Source organism: Neopsephotus bourkii, unplaced genomic scaffold (genome assembly GCF_033783945.1).
Source record: "Neopsephotus bourkii isolate Nb327-2 ecotype Australia unplaced genomic scaffold, CSIRO-AGI_Nbou_v1 NB_259, whole genome shotgun sequence".
Lineage (NCBI taxonomy): Eukaryota > Metazoa > Chordata > Aves > Psittaciformes > Psittacidae > Neopsephotus > Neopsephotus bourkii.
The window spans coordinates 1057321-1078037 of NW_026900768.1; the positions used below are offsets into that span (position 1 = coordinate 1057321).

The 20717-nt window shown below is 38.2% G+C and overlaps 1 protein-coding gene across 2 annotated transcripts in view; it reads left to right on the forward strand.

Annotated features, from left to right (window-relative positions):
- The window catches only part of KCTD8 (potassium channel tetramerization domain containing 8), a 92919-nt gene extending 81028 nt beyond the window's left edge, over positions 1-11891 (forward strand). The window contains exon 3 of one of the 2 annotated variants that reach the window (XR_009724335.1): positions 10582-10651. Coding sequence is in view for 1 of the 2 variants with exons in the window: in XM_061346159.1 (XP_061202143.1) it covers positions 10582-11042 (461 nt within the window). In the remaining variant the exon portion in view is untranslated. Of the gene's footprint in view, positions 1-10581 lie in introns of both variants that reach the window. The other variant, XM_061346159.1, reaches the window with a different exon arrangement.
- The last annotated feature ends 8826 nt before the right edge of the window (positions 11892-20717 follow it).

Here is a 20717-nt window from a genome sequence, read left to right on the forward strand (position 1 = left end):
AGAAAGACCTCAGTGATGACCATCAGTGTTACTTAGGGAAAGCTTTCAGTAAACGTTTCTGGTCTGTTCACAGAACTCTTGCAGATTGAGACTCTTCTGTTACTCCAGGGATCCAGAGAGGAAAGGCATGAAACTATACAAATATAATCTGAGGGTATTCTGCATTGCTTCCCTCTTAGTGCTTGAACCCTTAGGATAATTCACTGTGGACTCTTGCCCAGTTCAGATAATTCACTGCTAGATCTCAGTAAAATGCAAATTTGATTCAAGTGTGCATTTCCAATTGTTTTCCACTTACTTACTGCCTGAAGTGCTGTCATATATATTATGTAAGCCTGCCAAGATTGCTGCTGTCTGCAGTGTTTCTTTAATTTGTGACTTTTTCTAATGCCAAAGCCAGTGCACAGTATTTTGACAACTTTCTGCTATCATATTTTGTACACATTCTGTAAATCCACATTAACATTAATTTATTTTGCATGCCAGTAGGAAAGAAACCTGTAAAATTGAAAGAGATGGAAGGAACAAATGAAGATGACACATTTTAGCTAAAGCAATTGACAAAGTAATTGACAAACCAAAGTAATGTGAGATCATACTAGAATAATTGACAAACCAAAGTAATGTGAGATCATACTAGAAAAACAGAAATAAAAGTTAATAAGGAAAACTATTGCTTAGATGTCTGAAACTAAATGGGGAAGAAAGCCACAAATGTGGTGGTTGATTCTGTACCTTTTTTGTTATGGTTTTTTTTGGTTGGTTTGGAGGTATTTTTGCCTGTTTCGCCTACTGTAAGGACAAAGTAAGCGAGTCTGAGGCCACTGACAGTCCCTTCAGAGGAGAATTCTTACAAATAAGTTATGAATGAACTTTTCTTAAAATAAAAATCAGAACAAAGAATCCTGAGATGGCTGTGTTAATCACACTCTGCTTTAACTCAGGGTGGAGCTTCTAAGAGAGAAGCAGTGATTTTGGAAGTGATTGAATCCCTGTAGTACCCCTGAAATACATTTGTGACTGGTAGATCTTATTTGAGATGTCATTTTTTACATTCTATGTATACATTTATTGAAAGTAAACTATATTTGATGGTGACATTATTAAGTCAATATATTTAACATATGTGTATGTCACAAGAAGGCAAGTAATTGCTTCAAGTATGTTTCAAATTGCCATAAGGAGGAGTGCAGTTCCTTCCCTTGAATGTTTCCCATTTTTGTTCCCACACAAGCATTTATGTGGCCACATAGAGATCCACATCTGACAGCTGAGAAGTAAAAAATAATTCAGGAAAAATTAAAGGTGAGCGGTTCAAAGAAATGCATTGCTTATTTGTGTGGAAAAAGATTCAGCTTCACGTTGCCTAAAACTCTGGTTAGGGCTTTGCCAAACACAGACTTTCTGGCTAAAAGACTGTTTCACACTTCAGGGGATGCCCAACCAATATTAATATTTACAAAGCAGGAAGAAGCAGCCAGCAGTATGGTTGACAACAGACTGAAATTCCTAGTGGACTTACAAATAAATATGTTATTAGAATAAAGGGGAAGGGAGTGAGAAAGGAGAATGATAATAATGGCAACTCCAGAGGGACCCCAAGGATCTGAGCCTATAAGAGGAATAAACAGGGTTATAGAAGCCAGTATTCTCCCACAGCCCAACAGCTGTTTTCCCTAAATGTGGTCTGAGAACACCAAAAAGGAAATACAACTTAGTCTCTAAACCCATGGGTTAAGCAGTCATTTATAGTTTGTCCTGTGAATCATGGGAGGGAGACTCATCTGGGATGTGTTTCTGTGATGCCAAGATGGAGTGATTTTCTTTCTTTTTTTCACTTCTGCCCTTAACATAGGTTTTGTAAGAGTATTGTTGACTTTTAATTTGTTTGGGGCTTTTTTTTTTTTTTTTTAATCTTCTTGTAGCTTAAGCCTGTGTTAGAGGTGATTTCAAGAAAATGGTTAAGAAAAAACAGCTTAAGGACATTTATATGATTCTATGATTCTATATCCTTGACACTCAAATTCTCTAGTAGAGCTATTACTCTACTGTTAACAAGATTAATATAGCATATGAAAACTGTGTTAACTTATCCAGGTCTTGCTTCAGGAAGAATATTCTGTACTGCTTCAGTGATTTCTCCAAATACCCAACATACAAAACGTGAAGCATCTGTTTGATTCTGGATATTTATGTTGCCTGCTATGAACGTGTCAGATAACTTTACAGTATGCATTTAGCTGGGATAATTTTTTTTAAGTTTTTCCTTAGTAGAAGATCTTGCAATCTGCTGAACACTGGTCTCTTCCAGGGTCATTAGCAGGGTTGACAAATTTTTGCAAAGTATTGATCTAGCAATATAGTCCTGAAATTGGTAACATCTGTCATGCATCATGCACCGTGGGTGCATATTGACAGTATCGGGGGTTTCCTGACTTTCAGTCTTAAGACTTCAGTGTACAATTTCTCACAATTTTGTGTTGGAATCAAAGCATGTGAAATGCCTCTTGGGCTTGTCAGTAGGGGACAGGAGCTATTATGGGAAAATTTGTATTTCCTATTAAATTCTGAATGTGGTAAAATATTTCTGAATAATCATAGAATCATAGAATAGTTAGGGTTGGAAAGGACCTTAAGATCATCAAGTTCCAACCCCCCTGCCATGGGCAGGGACACCTCGCTCTAAACTATATCACCCAAGGCCTCTTCCAACCTGGCCTTGAACACTGCCAGGGATGGAGCATTCACAACCTCCCTGGGCAACCTATTCCAGTGCCTCACCACCCTAACAGGAAATAATTTCCTGTTTATATCCAATCTAAACTTCCCCTGTTTAAGTTTGAACCCATTACCCCTTGTCCTACCACTACAGTCCCTAATGAAGAGTCCCTCCCCAGCATCCCTATAGGCCCCCTTCAGATACTGGAAGGCTGCTAGGAGGTCTCCATGCAGCCTTCTCTTCTCCAGGCTGAACAGCCCCAACTTTCTCAGCCGATCTTCATATGGGAGCTGCTCCAGTCCCCTGATCATTCTCGTGGCCCTCCTCTGGATTTGTTCCAACAGTTCCATGTCCTTTTTATGTTGAGGACACCAGAACTGTACACAATACTCCAAGTGAGGTCTCACGACAGCAGAGTAGAGGGGCAGGATCACGTCCTTCGACCTGCTGGTCGCACTGCTTTTGATGCAGCCCAGGGTACGGTTGTCTTTCTGGGCTGCAAGTGCACACTGCTGGCTCATGTTCATTTTCTCATCGACCAGCATCCCCAAGTCCTTCTCCACAGGGCTGCTCTGACTCTCTTCTTTGCCCAGCCTGTAGCTGTGCCTGGGATTGCTCCAACCCAGGTGTAGGACTTGCACTTGTCATGGTTAAACTTCATGAGGTTGGCATCAGCCCACCTCACAAGCTTGTCAAGGTCCCTCTGGATGGCATTCCTTCCCTCCAGCGTATCAACCGAACCACACAGCTCAGTGTCATCAGCAAACTTGCTGATCAAGAAGTACATTTCACCATCTCTCATAGTCACCATTATTTACTTTTTTTTTTACTTTTTTTTTTTTTTAGGCTTTCATATGTTCTTGTGAAAATACTTGGGGGCTAAAGTATTATCTGAAAGTAATTTTGCTTGGCTTCACCTAAAGATGAATTTTCCAGGGCTTCCAATAAAATTATGCTTTCTGAGTAAAGTAGTGAGAAATCATAGAAATCACTCTAACTTCCTTTTTTTTTCTTTTTGCAAGAAGAGAGTATTTTTACCCGTTTTGCTTTCACCATTAAGTTGCTTTCCTTCTAAGATCTTTTTTTTTTTCATACTAGAATGAAAAGTCTTTACATTTTAATTATTGCTTTGTAACTTAAGGTCACAGACTGTGCTAACTTCGACTTGAATGGGGTCGACATTTAAGTATAACCCTTTTTTTAAATTATGCAGTTTTGGACCCACACTCAGAGCTTACCATCAGCTTGTTAGTGAAGCCAAGCCAATTTACATGCCCTGTAGATATGAATTTGAAGTTTTGCCAGAGCATAGGGCATATTTACAAAACTGCTTTAATAAAATGTGAGGAGCCTAAGTGCTATATTTCATGTCAGGGAAGCCGTGCTGAGACTCGCAAAACCTGTCTGTGGCAGACTCATGTGCAGACGACTTGCTTGGCTTTCTTAAATCACATACAATTCAAGTTCTGCTCAAAGTCCTGAAGTTGATATGTCAACAGTGCTGGCCTTCTACCTAAGGGTTCAGGGCTTAGCACATTAATAAATCAAACCCTCCCAGATGCTAATTCTCTCTTGTGCCTGAGGGAAGTTAACTCACTTTTTCCAAATGAATATGTTACCCTGAAGTAATCAAAGGTGAAAGGAACATTCTGTTCATTTTATTGAAACTATTCTACTTTGCGCTGACTAAAGCTAAGCTTCAGTTGGGTCAAACAACAGGAAAGTGTAAATATTTGGCTATCCATAGTAATTCATCACTCATCTAAAAGGAGGAAGAATATAGGAAATGCTGAGGTTTAATCCTCATTTCTGAAAAATACTTCACTATTATACACTAAGCATTCTTCAGACCAGGCCTTTAGTCCAAAAAAGTGGTTTGAAATTTTGTACCGAGGCCGAAATTGGGAACTGATTTTTTTTTTCTTGAAGCGATTTCAAACCACACAGCATAAAGACTCCCACACAAAGTTTCATTGCACTGAAATCTCTACACTGAATTCTTCAATTTTTCCTGTAAGTGCAGGCTGTCAAGAGCAGAGCTTGTCGAAAGCACTTAGATATTTCTTACATTATATGCTTAGTCATTAGTATTGTTTGCTTGGTATGTTCATAATGGATAAAATTGATCTGTAGGCAGAGGGACAGCTAAGGACTGCATGCCACTTAATTCCTGTGTAAACCAGCATATTAGCCTGAAAATAGAAATTAAGTAAGTGGGACATGGCCTTCTCTCTCCCGGCTCCCAACAAGCCTAAGTTAGATGTAAATTGCAATAACTAAAATAAGTAGAAAAGTTTCCTTGACAAACTGTATGGCATTAAAGAAAACCACGTAAACTCTCACTGCTAAATCCAAGCAGTGGATTTAGCTTGGTTTTATTGTGCATTAAAGATGACAGAGTGCAGTGGTAAGGAAGTCACTTGTAAATTTGCGTGCCATAAAGCCATTTGTAATCTACAACTCCAGTGGTAAGAGGCAAGCTGAATCCCTTTCTGTTTTCAGGGAGTGAATTCATGTATTGAGCTGGGCTCTAAGAACAGTATTTTCTTCTAAACCTGGAAATATCATTGATATACCACAGAAAATGTCAGGGGCTTAAAGCTATCCTTTTATATCTCTTAAAAATAATATTAAAAAAAAAGTAAAATTAGGCATGAAAGAAAATCATTTGCCATTGAAATGTGATATTAAGTACTTAAAAGTCTGGTAGTGAAAAGATTCCCACAGTAGCTATAACCTGTTATCAGATTTCATAGGTGGCTTCTCTAAGCATTCAGTTTAGTGTAATACTTTGAATGTTGATGAAAAGTAACAAAAACCCCTAGATATTGAAGATGGATAAGTCCATTCTAATGTGATATTTTATGAGGGGTTTTGTGTTATTGCATATTAATTATAGTTAGTTTTGCTTAGACTCTTAAGATTAAATCATAAAACATGGATTCATCATATATTCATTCTGAATATAATAAAATTTTGAGATAATAGGTAGAGGAAATGTTCATTCAGGGGTTTAACATAGCTGATAGGTTAAAAATGTTTGTAAAGCCTATAAACTAAGGATTCTTTATGCAAAACAAGGTGAAAAAAATTGCATTTCATGCAAAGTCATGTGCAAATCATATACAACCAATATTTTTAAGCATGCAGAAATTATTAATTAAACTGAAAATACTATTTTTGGATTAGATATTAAATCTTCTACTAGTACAAATAGAAATAGCCTTTGTTCTGTTGGATTTTTTTTAAAGGTATAATAAACAAAACAGAAAACAATGAAGATAATACCCCAAAGAACTTTGTCTCACTAAAATTATATCATAGAAAAACTCAAGATTTTGGGTTTTTTGTTTGTTTGGGGGTTTTTTGGTGTTGGTTTTTTTTTTTGTTGTCTGTTTGGTTGGTTGGTTTGTTGTTGTTGGGGCTTTTTAATTGGTTTAGTTTTTTATTTAAATCAACAAACAGTACTGGCAAGGAGATTGGCAAACTTCAAATAATTTCAGTTTTTTATGTATATTTTCTGGAATAATAAAAGCATCTCTCTAACAGATTCCATTCTTGATTGAGGTACTGCCTACTGAACACTTTTAAAGTGTTGTTCAAGTTTTGTTTCCAAATGACAGTATTTATATAATTCAACTTTTATCTACATCTCTTAGATCCAGCTGTAACTGTTGTACTTCAGAGCTAAGGTTTTCCGTTCTTGTCAATACAGTAGCTATTAAAATAGCTAACCACAGCAATCTGTACATATGTTCACAACTTCTTTTACATTCTGCAGTAAAAATAAACTGATTCATAAACAAATGATCTTTGAGACTCTGCAGGAATAAAGAAGCTGTGTGAGGAAGAAGTTAATTCTTGAATCTGCCACTGTGCACTCAATAAAATGGGAGTTTAACCTACAGAGAGAGAGAGAAGAGAATTGTAGAATCAGTCATAGAATAATAGAATGGTTTGTGTTCGAAGGAATCTTTAAAGATCAGCTAGTCCAACCCCTTTGCAATGGGCAGGAACTACTTCAAGTTGATCAGGTTGCTCGGATCCCCTTCCAGCCCCTTCCCTGACCTTGAATGTTTCCAGGGATGGGGCATCCACAACCTCTCTGGGCAACATGTGCCAGTGTATCACTACCCTTATTGTAAAAAATTTCTTCCTTACATTCAGTATAAACATACTTTCTCAGTCCCCTAGGCTCCCAGCCTGTACTGATACCAGTGGTTGCCCCAACCCGGATGCAGGACACTGCACTGGCCTTGTTGAACCTCATGAGGTTCACATGGACCAATTTCTTGACTTTGTAAAAGTCCTTCTGTATGGCATCCGATCCCTCTGGTGTTTCAACGGCACCACTCAACTTGGTGTCATCTGTAAACTTGCTGAAGGTGAACTTGATCCCACTGTCAGTCACTGATGTAGATACCACACAGTGCTGGTCCCAGTATGGGCTCCTGAGGGACACCAATTGGTCATCAGTCTCCATCTGGACATTGAGCTGTTGACCACTACCCTCTGGATGAGACCATCCAAACAATTCCTCCTCCATTGAACTGTCCCCCCATCAAATCCATATCTTTCCAATTTGGAGAGAAGGATGTTGTGGAAGACCATGTCAAAGGCCTTACAGAAGTCCAAAGAGATGACGTTTGTAGCTCTTCCCTTGTCCACTGATGTCACTCCATCATAGAAGCCCACTATAGCAGGGGTTGCCCTTGGTGAAGCAAGATAATGGAGCACTCAGGTTAATTGAATTTTACTATTATTTCCTTAACTTTAAGACTGTTAAGAATGAGTCAGAGAGGTCTGAGATGCAGTGACTCAGTTCCAGCATCTAGGTTAGGGAAACAGCAGCAGGTGGGAGATCCTAGAAAGGGCAGGAGCAAGAGGGACAGGTTGTAAGTCACTGAAGTTTTTTTAGTGTTGTGTGGACTTGCAGTGCCAGGTTAACAGTTAGACTTGATAATCTTGAAGGCCTTTTCCAGCCTAAATGATTCTATCACTGTATGATTCTGTGCACAATGGAGCAAATACACTTTCTCTGAGTTTTTAAGAACTATTCTGCACTCCTGGAAAATAAGTAGTTTCAAACAGACACGTATTTGAAAGTCTTTGGTATTATTCTGGAAGGGCTGAGAAGGTACAGTGGAGACAGCATCCCATCACCCTATCCCAGCCACAGATTAGCATGCCAGCTTGGAGCGCAATAAAGAGATGCTTTCCAAGTTAGAGATGCAGCTAAATTTATCTGATAATCCCTGATGTTGAAAATTAAATATCTCCTGAGGATTTTTTCTTATGTATTTATAAATTCTTTTGGATTTCAGCCAGCAGAAAATATTGTGAGAAAAACCTCCCCTGTAGCTGAACTGGTGCTTCTGTTAATTAATACACTGCTGAGAAAGAAGTGCAGGAGCATGTAAAGAATTCTTTGTGAGGGAGGATTTGTTAATTTTTAAAAGGGGAGGTGTGGGAGAAATGTGTGTCTGGATTAAAATCATTGTGAATTTAGGTGATTCAATGAAGCATACAGAGCTCAGTGCTGTAAGGTACTGAACCTTAGGGCTGTGATCCAAAAAAGCATTTAAATACCTGCCTGTGGTCAGGCTCCTGAACAATCATGTAGCAGGAAGTGGAATTTTTTGTACTCTTGAAAAGGTGTATTTCAGTGCCTTTTTGAATTAGAGCCTTAGTACATGCAGATTTGAGCCCTTGAAAAGCAAGGAGTACCAAAATAAGTAAGTATAAGTAGAAATAATATCTTGATTTCTAATATTACAGCAAAAAATGTGCAGGAAAGACAGTTGAAGACTACAGGGTGTTGCTAACATAAAATTTTAATTTCTTAGTCACAGAGTGTGCTGATACATTTGTAGAAGGTAAGATTGTAAACTAGATTAGATATTGTTGTTAATCATGTTACTGAAAATCAGAGTAACAGTACTGAAATCATTAACTGATTAAGTACTCGGTTTTATAATCACATGCTGCAAAGCCAGAATACTTCCATGACAGCTGACTCTCATTCATATAATGGTTTGAGATATGAAATGAAATGCTTGATACAACAATACCAGGAAAGCATATACACCTCTTTAAGAAGGTGAACATACTTCTGGAAGAGGAGGGAAATCACTGCAACCATGTGCTAAATATTTAGGTTGAATATAATGAAGTAGAAAATTACGTGTCTTTTTCACTCTGAATACTGTAAGTACAAGCCCTGATGGATCGTTGTCTCTCCTCTTTGGATCTTGGTTACCCATGGGTTTCTCTGGATGGACTACAGAAATGTGACATGGCATCCTGGGATGCTGACTAAAACAAAAGCAAAGCAGGTTGTTGAATGCTTCTGTTATTAGATTATTACTGATTTGCAGCTTTTTTTTTCCCCCGCTTTCTTTTGTTTTCCTCTGTGTCTCATAAATAAAATATGAAATACTGCAATCTTCTTAGATTCCTTTGAATTGTAGAACTGCACTGTCAAAAAGACACAAGAGTGTTCATATTGCTTCTGTATTCTTTATAATTGTAATTATATTGCTAATTTGTAATTCTGAAAAACAGAGTGACTCAAAGAAATCTCTTTGCTACTCTGCCTCAGTAACTGAAGGCTGGGCTCTCATTCAGAGTTTTGGTTCTGCAAGGGCAGTTAACTGATGCTGGTGGTGTTTGGAGAAACTGTAAGGATAATCTAGATTTTGTAAAATATTTAGATGGCTAAACTGTTTGGATATTTCAGGATTCGTAGCAGGCACAGTTTACATTTTCATTTAGATGTTTAAACACCTTTGAAATTCTTCTTTCCATCTGATCCAGTGCCTCTTGAACTCTGTAAACGTCTGTAAGCCTTAGTGTCCTAAATTAAGATTGTGACGTTTATATGATGTCAGCATAGCGTCATCTCACTTCACAGCTGGAGTTCTGAAATAAGGCTTCAGAAATTAAAACACTTGCACAGATTTAGCAGCTACCACTTAATTTTCACATTTGTATGCTGCTTAAGACTTCAAAGCAAAAGTGGTATCTGGAGAGAATAACAGCCTAGATCTGATTTTCTGACATGTAAAGTGCTGAGCAATGCCTGCTGATAGGCCATCACACCATTGCAGAGTGCCTCTTCATCAATAACTTCATAACCTACTTTTCCTTGCCAGCTTGTGCAGTAAGAGGAGTACAGCTGAATTCTGAGCTTGCACTGAGGCAAGCCAGGGATAATAACTGACAGTAAGAAGTGTGGTGAAATCACTATAGGATACAAAAAGAAGAAGAAGAAAAAGTAAAAAAATAGCCTAAAGACTCTGTCAGTAGTGAGCAATCTCTCTGTTATTCTAGGATTAATGCTTCTTTTTCTGTGCAGGGCTTCTGCAGAGTCGACATCTGCAGAGCATTGTATCATTAGACTGTTTTGGGAAGGTGAGTTAAGAGCATTCAAAAAGGAAACTGAAGCCCTTGGAATATTCTTATTTAAGCAAATAGTTTGTAAATTGTATGATAGTATTTTCCTAGTACTATAAAATCTAATTTCTCCTAACTTCTTGGGGTGTAATAGCAAACTAGCTCATTTAAACTTGCCTGCAGGGATTTCTGGTGCAGATAATCTATGAGCATTTTGCATGTTTCATTACCTGCATTCTTAGGCAGGCAGTGAAGTTATTCTTGCTATAAACATTTTAGGAGTAAGAATTTGGAGGACTAGACCTTCATCTCGTCTACCAGTCTGGTATAATCCTTTTGACTACAAGGAAATGCCACTGACTTATGCCAGCCAAGACTCTGAGTCATGCTTTTCTAAATGGTATCTAATCAGTTTTTGGTGTAAACTAGTGCTCGCTTAATACTTTTTCTCTCCTGCCTTGTATTAGGGCCCCCTCAGAGAACTGTTTCCCCCAAACAAGACCACGAAGAAAGGAAGCATGACAAAGTCTTGGACAAAGGCAGTGAAAGTGGGACTTCCTGTAACGAGTTGTCCACCTCAAGCTGTGACAGCCACTCAGAAGCGAGCACCCCTCAAGAAAATGCCACCAGCACTCAGCCATCCACAGCCCACCAGCCAAATACTCTGACTTTGGATCGTCCATCTAAGAAGGCACCAGTGCAGTGGATGCCACCACCAGACAAACGCAGGAACAGTGAACTCTTTCAAACTCTCATTAGCAAGTCCAGAGAAACAAATCTTTCCAAAAAGAAGGTATGTGAGAAGCTGAGTGTTGAGGAAGAAATGAGAAAATGCATCCAAGATTTTAAAAAAATCCACATTCCAGATTACTTTCCAGAGCGCAAACGTCCCTGGCAGTCTGAACTCTTACAGAAATATGGGTTATAGTAACCAGCTCTTTCATGACGTATCTTTGGGGCATTTGATGTTTATTAAGTTGCTACTAACTTGCTGATGTCCTCTTCCTGGCCAACTCTGCCACCAGAGCTGTTCCTGCTGCTTATTTCTTTCTGTGAACAGTGGATGTTGGATAGTACATGATTTCTCTAATAATATGTAGAAAAAGATAGAAACTTAAAAAATACAAAAAGCATCTCATCTAAACCACCACATAATAGAAAAGAAAAAAGTGCATGGTTAAGAAAGATGGTTTTCGAACTGTAGTCTGTTGAGCTTCATTATGGTTTTGGAACTTACCAAATAAAAATCTCAATCATCAGTTAACGCCTCATTTTATGTCACCAATAACAATGACTCAGACTTGCTATGGATGAAGAGAAACAGGGTGTAAAATTTGATTGTACTGGTTTCAGAACTAATTCCCAACCTTCTTTCAATGTTAATGCAATAAAATACCTATTTTGCATGAGCACAATGTTGCAAATAAATCACACAGGAGCAAGAGGTTGTCTGTTGCTTGGAGAGTTATTTGTTTGAAACCAAGCCTATAAAACTAAAACTTCTAAGGGACTGAATTTTCTTTGTTCTGGATCTGTGATTTTTTGTGTGTACAGTGTTCTGTATGTAAGGATGGTGTAAATATGCCTTATACTGTTTTATTATTGCACAAACGACGTTCATCTATTAGTGCTTGTCAGGATTATTTCTGTGAAATGCAAACTTATGGCAGATTGTGAAAACTGGTTTGATGGTCTGAAAGTTTCTGTTATGTTAGTCGCTAAAACTGAATTAAAATAAAAGAGACTTTAATGTATTTATTAAAAGAACCATCTGGTAGATTTTCTTGGCTGTCATTATCTCCTCTCTTTTAAAAATAGAATCAAGGAAATTGTTAACTTTTTGCTTCATTTTTTCATAAGTACTCCTCTAAAAAAAAAACAAACACAAAAAAAACCCCAAAACCTAAATCAAACAAAAAAACCCAACAAACAAAACAAGGGAAAACAAAACCAAATGTTTAAAAGAGTGGCTAAAAAATTATCGGGGTAGGGACTTTTAATTGGAACCACTGTACAGATTGTCCAAGAAGAAGAGAGTTATGCTAAGAAGCAGTAGGAAATGAGCTAGAAAACTGAGTAGTTTTACTTACAGAGCTGAAAGGAGCTCAAATTCTATAAATTCACAAAATTCAGCTTAGAAATGGAAGAGTTAAAATATCACAGCAGTGTGATACATTTACAAATGAAGAGTTTTCTATGAATAGTTAACTCTATATTACAAACCTGTTTTCTCAGCCCAGATACAAGAATATTAATACCTTTCTTATTACAACATCACCAAGAAGACAACTTGTGGTTCAGACAGTCATAGCTGGAATGGATAAGGGCCCTGGAGTTAGTGAGAGAGCTCCTGAGTTCTTACAGACTTGAAAATGTTACTGCATGCACACACAAACATACACATACACATTTAAAGGAGTCCATTCCTGTATATGTTTTATAGCAGGAACTATACAATTCTGTCAGAATAGATGTTTTACATCTGATGGTAATTTTAATTGATTTAGCTAAAGTAAACAGGAATTCTTATGTTGTAATTTCCAGGGTTATTCCTAATGTCTGTATTCCTTTTCAGTCCTGACAAACCACTTTAAGAAAAGAATGCATACTTTTGATAGTAGCCCAGCAACTTTATTCACTTTTTTTATTTGTTTGTTTTTAACCTATCTACAGCTGGTTACTCTATTCAGTTAACCAGTTGTCTCCAACATTTCATCTTTTGATGACATTTTTATAACTTGAAACAGTATAAAGTATACTGTTGCAGGGTATAACTCTGTCAGCATAAGTGATGCAGTCTAATGTGAAACCAGTTACCTTCTCAGTTCTGCCATTATGTTCCCTGCCTTCTTCTTTCTCTGATGTCAGAGACCTATTCCTTCTTTTGAAAGTTTCATGCTTAGATATGTTTAGAATTTACTTTCTCTCTTTTTTAATCTTTGGCTTCATAATCTTTTCCTGATGGAATTTCCAGCTATTTAACTATGACTTACTAACCTCCAGTAGGTACAATTCTGTTTTTATTTTGTCTAAAGTTAGACTATTATTGAGAGCTTTGGAAAATCTCACACTGAGATTTAGGATCTCTTTTAGCCTTTTTGAATCTGTCCTCATTGCACTTCTCATTCCTCATGCTGTTTTCCGTCACCTTTCTTAAGGCTATGTTTCCATCTGGGGTGATAGCTTTTAGGTTCAGACAGCATCGTGAACCTCCCATTAAATGTTGCCCTTAGTTTGGAGGTTTGTTTTGCCTTCCTAGTCACTTTCAATACTCCAGGCAGTATCTGAATTTATTCCCTGTCCATTCATTTTAATTTGTTTTTATATAGATGTTCTTATGAGGTTTTATTTTTTCCTTTTATCATACTACCAAAAATTTCTTAGAACATTTTTAATTCATTCTTACAGAGAACAGAATATTATCTTAATGCATATCTTAATATGCAGGCAGCCTATACCTTAACTGCTTCTCACGAGGCATGTGAAATGTAGGATGTAGGAAATAAACTACATTGCTGTTACTTAGCAACCACACCGGCATCTGAAGGTGAAGTGTTTTGGTTTTGGAATTGCACAGTCTACACTGTTCTCCTTTTTTCAGTGTGAAAAATTGGGATGTTATAGTCAGAGTGGGAGAAAACAACAGCTCCTGTGTGTCCTTTGGTCATATTCTCTAATTCTCATTACACTTCTCATCTGGTTCACCCAGTTACAGCTCCAACCCTATCTATATGGTTGTTAATCTACAGTATCCAGACAACGGCCTGTAATTCGGGAGGAAGCAAGCTGAGACCACTGGTGATATATTAGAGCTTGTGAACATTCAGATGGCTACGGCTGTTAGGAAATTCTTAGGTGCTACAAGAGAATTGTGTATTAGAAGCACATGGTGGCGGATGATTTCACACTTTGTCTTATGTTTTTCTTACTTTTGGATGATGACTCCTTTTTCTTTTTGCATTTCAGTCTTTTTCTCTTCAGCTATTCATTTTGTTACACACGGGAATAGTCTGCCATGGAACCCGTGCCTTTTATCGGACTTCATGGAAGTGGTCAGTACATTAAAATTCCACTTTATGTGAGGTTTACGGTTTTAACACACATAATTTTTCTGGAAAGGAAAGGTGAGCTGACTTTTGAAAATCTTAACTTAAAAAAGGAATGTAAATAATAAAGTTTGTATATTTTTCTTTCAATATATGTGATAATTTTTATATTAATTTCACATTCTATAGAATTATGTTTCACAGTTATGTATATGGAGTATTTATTAGAGTAGTTTGGGTTGGAAAGGACCTTTGAAGATCATGTAGTCTAAATGCCTTTCTGAAACGAGCAGGGACATCTTCAGTTAAACCAGGTTGCTCAAAGTCCCATGCAGCCTGGCCTACAATCACTGCCAGGAATGGGGCATATACAGCTTCTTTGGGCAACCTGTGCCAGTGCCTCACCACCCTCACAGTGAAGAAATTTTTTCTAATATATGATCTAAATCTACGCTCTCTCATTTTAAAGCCATTCCCAGTTCTCCTATCACTACATGCCCTTGTAAAAAGTAAGTACCCCTCCAGATTTCTTGTAGCCCCCTTTTGCTACTGGAAGGCTGCAATAAGGTCTCCCCAGAGCCTTCTCTTTTCCAGACTGAAAAACCACAACGCTCAATGTGTCTTCACAGGAGAGGTGCTCCAGACTGATCATTTTTGTGGCCTCCTCTATACCCATTCTGACAGGTCCATACCTTTCCTGCACTGAAGACCCCACAGCTGGATGCAATATTCCAGGTGGGGTATCACTAGAGCAGAGCAGAGGGGCAGAATCACCTCCCACAACCTGCTGGCCTTTTTGATGCAGCCCAAGTTATGTTTGGCTTTCTGGGCTGTGAGTGCTCTTCCCTTGTTTGCAGACGTAGTCACTCCATCACAGAAGGCCACAGGCAAAACTTGCCCTTGGTGAAGCTTTGCTGGCTGTCTTAATCACCTCCCTGTCCTCCATGTGCCTTAGCGTATTGTCTAGGAGGATCTGTTTCATGATCTTGCCAGACAAAGACGTGAGCTGGCAGGTGTGTACTTACCAGGGGCCTCCTTTCTACCCTTTTATAAATTTAGTGTCATTAAAGACCAACTAGTTTTTAGTCAGCAGTTGCTATTATAAATTCTAATTAATAATTGATTTGATTAAATATATTTTAAAAATTTTGAAATCCAGATAGAATGCAGAAAGTAATATAACATGTAAACATAGTGTATTTCTTTAAAGAAATTAATTCTTATAAAAAAGAAGTATTTATTTTTCAGATTTTTTTTCTGACTCAACACAATCCATTGAATTATGGTCATATTGGGGATTCAACATGAAATTCATATCCCTGTATGTTTATCAGTTCTTAATTTTAACATGTTCAGCAATATAGAATGATATATTCTAGATTATGTTTAAAGATTTGGATCTGATAAAAACAAATCTTCCTTCACCAAGTAGTCTTCCAGTTAAGCTAATATTTCACACGATAAATATATCAGAATCTGCTGCAGAAATACTGCTATCATTGGCCATGTTTATTCACTATAAAAATTAATTTTAAGACTTCATAATAGGTTCTACGTGCACCAGTTTTTGAATACTTTCCTGTTCTAACTGGATAGATGGGAAATAGAGATACAGTTTTGTCATACAATAATACACCTTTAAAATGTGTGAACAGAGATCAGAATGGCATGGTGGACTAATTAGCCTGTTGCTGAAGGAATATTTCTGGGCTCTTCTTTCAGTAAGAAAAATTTACAAGTCTTAGAATAATTGAAATTAATTCTGAAATGGAATTTCAGAATTCTCTTTGATTCACTTTGAATGAATTTTAAAAATGCAAAATTGTATAAAAACCATAATTTTGTGGCCTTTTTTAAAAAAAGTGCTTATGTAAAATCATTTGCTTTTATACTTGGTAACAAGAGGGCAATCCTGGTTTCCCTTTATGAGTGATTCGTGTCCTGAACCAAACTCTTTGAGATGAACAGAAATTCTCAGGAAGCCTTTAGCTTTTTGCAGGATCACACCACTGATGTGGGTCCTCATAAAAATAGTGCTCACACATTGCTTCAGCTTGTATGTTGTGGGCCATCAAGTTGTTTCTTTTACTGGATCTGTTATCTAGAAGTAAATGCTCAACCTGTTTTATATTTCCTCTCTACCCCTCTCTTTTCAATTGCTACTATTCATACGATCACTTGTATTTAAGAGCTTATCTGTTCCTTGCTGGAAGATCCATATCCAAATTCAGAAGGGACCACCATAGTCTTCACACTGGAAAATGATGGGGGAAGCTGGGCAATTGGTAATTTTGCTGGTTTGAATAAACTTCTTCACTGCTGACAAGAAAAAAACATAAAGCATAAGCTGGAAGGCAAAGTCATATACCCCCCATGCTCTTTTTCAGACTGTCAGGCATCAAATCCCTTTAGTGCTGTCCAGTCATACAATGAAGGTATCCACAAAGACATTATTCACCAATAAATAGCCTGCTGATGCTGTCATCATCCAGTTTGCCATCCATACCTGCTGTGGCACTGCAGCTAAATTGGTCATCCCAGTTCAGATATGTGATGCTGGGCTGCCCGAGGCTAGTGCAGGTAAGAGCTGTTAATAGGTACTACTCATGCAGTACATCTGTTCATGGGGGCATAGTACTTACTGCAGGCTGCTGTACATATACTTGCCTTCATATGGGTACACCCTGCATCACTGTATTGGAACTGGGATTGTTTTATTCAGCTGAATCATCACTTGTTTGCACAGAAAACAGCTGTCCCATGAGACCAAATCATAGTATCCCTACGTGTAGATACACAACAGAAGATAGGAAATCTCTGCTGCTTTACCGCACTTTTCCTTCTATGAAAATGGGCTCGTGACTGTGAAAAGGGGTGCTGAGAAGAAAGAGTACAAATGGTGCCCAGAAGATAAACTCAGCACCCACTGTGCTCCCATCTATTTGGAGCTTGGCACCGTGGCAGTCCTCAGCTGCAGGCATTAGGTTGTGTAAGACACAGTGGGGGAAAAGCACAAATGGAGTTAGTGCAGTTAGTGATGAACATAGGAGAATAGATGTTGGAGAATTTTCTCCTCCCCTAAGGAGTCCTCATGTTCTTACTGGGCCATTTCTTCTCTTCAGATAATAAGAAACAAAAGCAGATTGTGATAAAACAATAATAGATTAGATGGAGGTAGTGGGAATTTCTGTGTCTGTGTTGCATTGTCTTTTAAAATTCCCATATTTCTTCACAATGTTACTTTATGTTCCTTTATATACAGAAAAAGAGCATGTAGAAATAGCTTGATGGGATTAGTTCTGAGATACTAGATTGTTTAATCTTTCATTCATACATTTGATTAATTTCTAGTATTGAGCATGTGAAGTGCTTCAATTACAGTGTATTGTAATTTTTAGCAAGAAGTCACTCCAGAACAGATGAGTGACAGTAACAAGAAGTAAATTAAATTAACATAAAGGGGGTATCACCAATAAGCTATATGCAGTGATTCCATCTCTGGACAGGGAGGGATGGGGAGCCTTTGCATACTCTTCCTGAAAGGAAAGCTTGGTTTCACCATCTTGCAGAACTAAGCTGTCTTTGGGAAAAAACAGTTGCTCTTTCACAGGTTCTATGACGTTAGTCCTGAATGTCCTCAAGGAGAAATTGAGTAGCATCTTCCTGGTCCCTGTAGAGAAAGTAGGATTGGCTTTTATTTTTGTGACTAGTTACTAAATTTATGTGAATAATCACCTGAAATTTCCCTGACAAGTGCAGGTCTCTCTTTTAAAACATGTCTTGTGACTCTCCTTGAACTTCTTCCAACTGTTCAATACTCTTTTTAGAAACAGATACCCACAAATGCAGATGGTGGGGTTTTGGTTAGTAATGAAAAGACAGAGGTAGAAAACAAAGGTTATACCTTCCTGCACTTTGATGGTTTGTTTCCATATATAGAATGAATTTTTACTGCCTCCTTATATTGCAAACATATGTCACTTGTCTTTCTCCTGATTACTTCATCCCCCTGGAAATACACAGCACAGATATTCGATTATTTCTAACCAGACCACTTCAAAAATTCAGTCATATTTTACCTTCCCCTGTGTTTCTAATTATTCATGAGCCTTTCTTTTCTTTTTTAAACTGAATTTCATGAACATCCCACTTATTTCATCTTAGATAATTAAAGAAGATGGCAAATAAAACATAAATGAGAGATTTTCAAAAGAACACAGGTGAGAGATTCAGATCTCTAATTCCATTTAGCATTGACTGAAACGTGGGCGTGTAACTTTTTCTTTTCTGTCTCTGAAAAACTCATGTTGTCTCTGCTGTGATCCCTATGCCCTTTCCCATATCAGAATAGGCCCTGTCAATAACCTTTAACCACAGCTTTCCACTTCCACTTCAAGTCAATTTGAATTAATTTTACAAGTAGGGTTTCTTGAAATTGAAATCAGGAATGATTATACTGTCCCATTCCCTTCATCCACTAATTCTTTAGTGCTTATTGAAAGGAATAATCAAGCTTTTCTGAAAAGAGCTATGTTTTAATATCCCTTGTGGGTCTGTCTCATACTGTGGTAAACAGCTAGTTTGTGATAGACATCTCAGCAGGAGTTAAGCAATGGTGCTGCTCTGTGGGGTACAGAAATTAAAAGAACTCTAACACATACAAGCTTCTAATAAATTAGCTGTACTTCCGTGTTTCTTAATACCTACAGCAATTTGCCAAAGTCTTCTGTGTCCCTCTGTAAATCTATGTACAGTGAAGCTGTCGTGGGGTGAAGAGAGGGAAACCAAATCAAGAGCAGGACAAAAAACTTCTCCATGGCATTGAAAGTGATTTGAGTAGTTTTCTCCCATCTCCAAGTCCCTGGAGAGCAGTGAGATCTTTAGGTACTTCAATCTTCCCTGCATGATTACCTTGATTGTCTGCTGATGGACAACCTGTGGACTGGAGCTCTCAGATTATTGAATAGTTCCTAGCTGATGCTTAGGAGCTGAGATCCTGCTTGACTTCATAGCAGCCAGCCATCAAGGGCCTCATCTCCTGAACACCATCAATATCCCCATTTTAGAAAACACAGATGAAATTTCATAGATCATGCCTTAACAGTGATACAAGTGATACTACACCTAGGAATTACGGTTTTGGATGTGTGCCACATCCCATCCTGAGCTTGACTTCAGAAGAGCTCAGTAAAACTGCCATATTGTGCAGGACCCATGTCCAGAATTATGATATCTACTTTTTACTGTAAAAATCAAAGGATTATTTTCAGCCAGTAAGATACCAGGGTTTTAAGCCTGTACATGTGCTTATCTGACTATCTGATTGCTGCTTCCCCCCAGTTCTGAAGATGTGTTATTTTTTTCTCTTCCTCCCTGCTGGTGCCAGTCACTCAAAGATATTCAGTGAGAATTATTATTGATGCAGTAGTCATGTGCTGATTTACTTACTATTCCAGAATGCCTATTATAATTCATTTTTTTAATTTATTTTGCATGACATGCATGGTTAGAGCTTTACACTTAAGTATATAGACTTGTCTCCTGCCCCAAGACAATTAAAAATGGCAAAACAAGAACTGCGGCCATTGAAATAAATATAACATAAGTGCAAAAACTAGTCGTTTTCTGCAATTTCTATTAGTACTCCCTAGAACGATTCTGTTTAAAATTTATTACAGTATGGAGTAAGATCACAATCTTAGAATCATAGAATAGTTAGGGTTGGAAAGGACCATAAGATCATCAAGTTCCAACCCCCCTGCCATGGGCAGGGACACCTTGCTCTAAACCATATCACCCAAGGCCTCGTACAACCTGGCCTTGAACACTGCCAAGGATGGAGAATTCACAACCTCCTTGGGCAACCTATTCCAGTGCCTCACCACCCTAACAGGAAAGAATTTCCTCCTTATATCCAATCTAAACTTCCCCTGTAAGTTTTAACCCATTACCCCTTGTCCTACCACTACAGTCCCTAATGAAGAGTTCTTCCCCAGCATCCCTATAGGCCCCCTTCAGATACTGGAAGGCTGCTATGAGGTCTCCACACTGCCTTCTCCAGGCTGAACAGCCCAAACTTTCTCAGCCTGTCTTCATATGGGAGGTGCTCCAGCCCCCTGATCATTCTCGTGGCCCTCCTCTGGACTTGTTCCAACAGATCCATGTCCTTTTTATGTTGAGGACACCAGAACTGCACACAGTACTCCAAGTGAGGTCTCACGAGAGCAGAATAAAGGGGCAGGATCACCTCCTTCGACCTGCTGGTCATGCTCCTTTTAATGCAGCCCAGGATATGGTTTGCTTTCTGGGCTGCAAGCGCACACTGCCAGCTCATGTTCATTTTCTCATTGACCAGCACCCCCAAGTCCTTCTCCACAGGGCTGCTCTGAATCTCTTCTCTGCCCAGCCTGTAGCTGTGTCTGGGATTGCTCCAACCCAGGTGTAGGGCCTTGCACTTGGCATGGTTAAACCAATGAAACTCCTTGTGAGTTAAATCAAGTTGTGTCTAGTCCATTTTTTTTCTGCACCAAATTTTCCTAATTATCCATCTTCCTCTT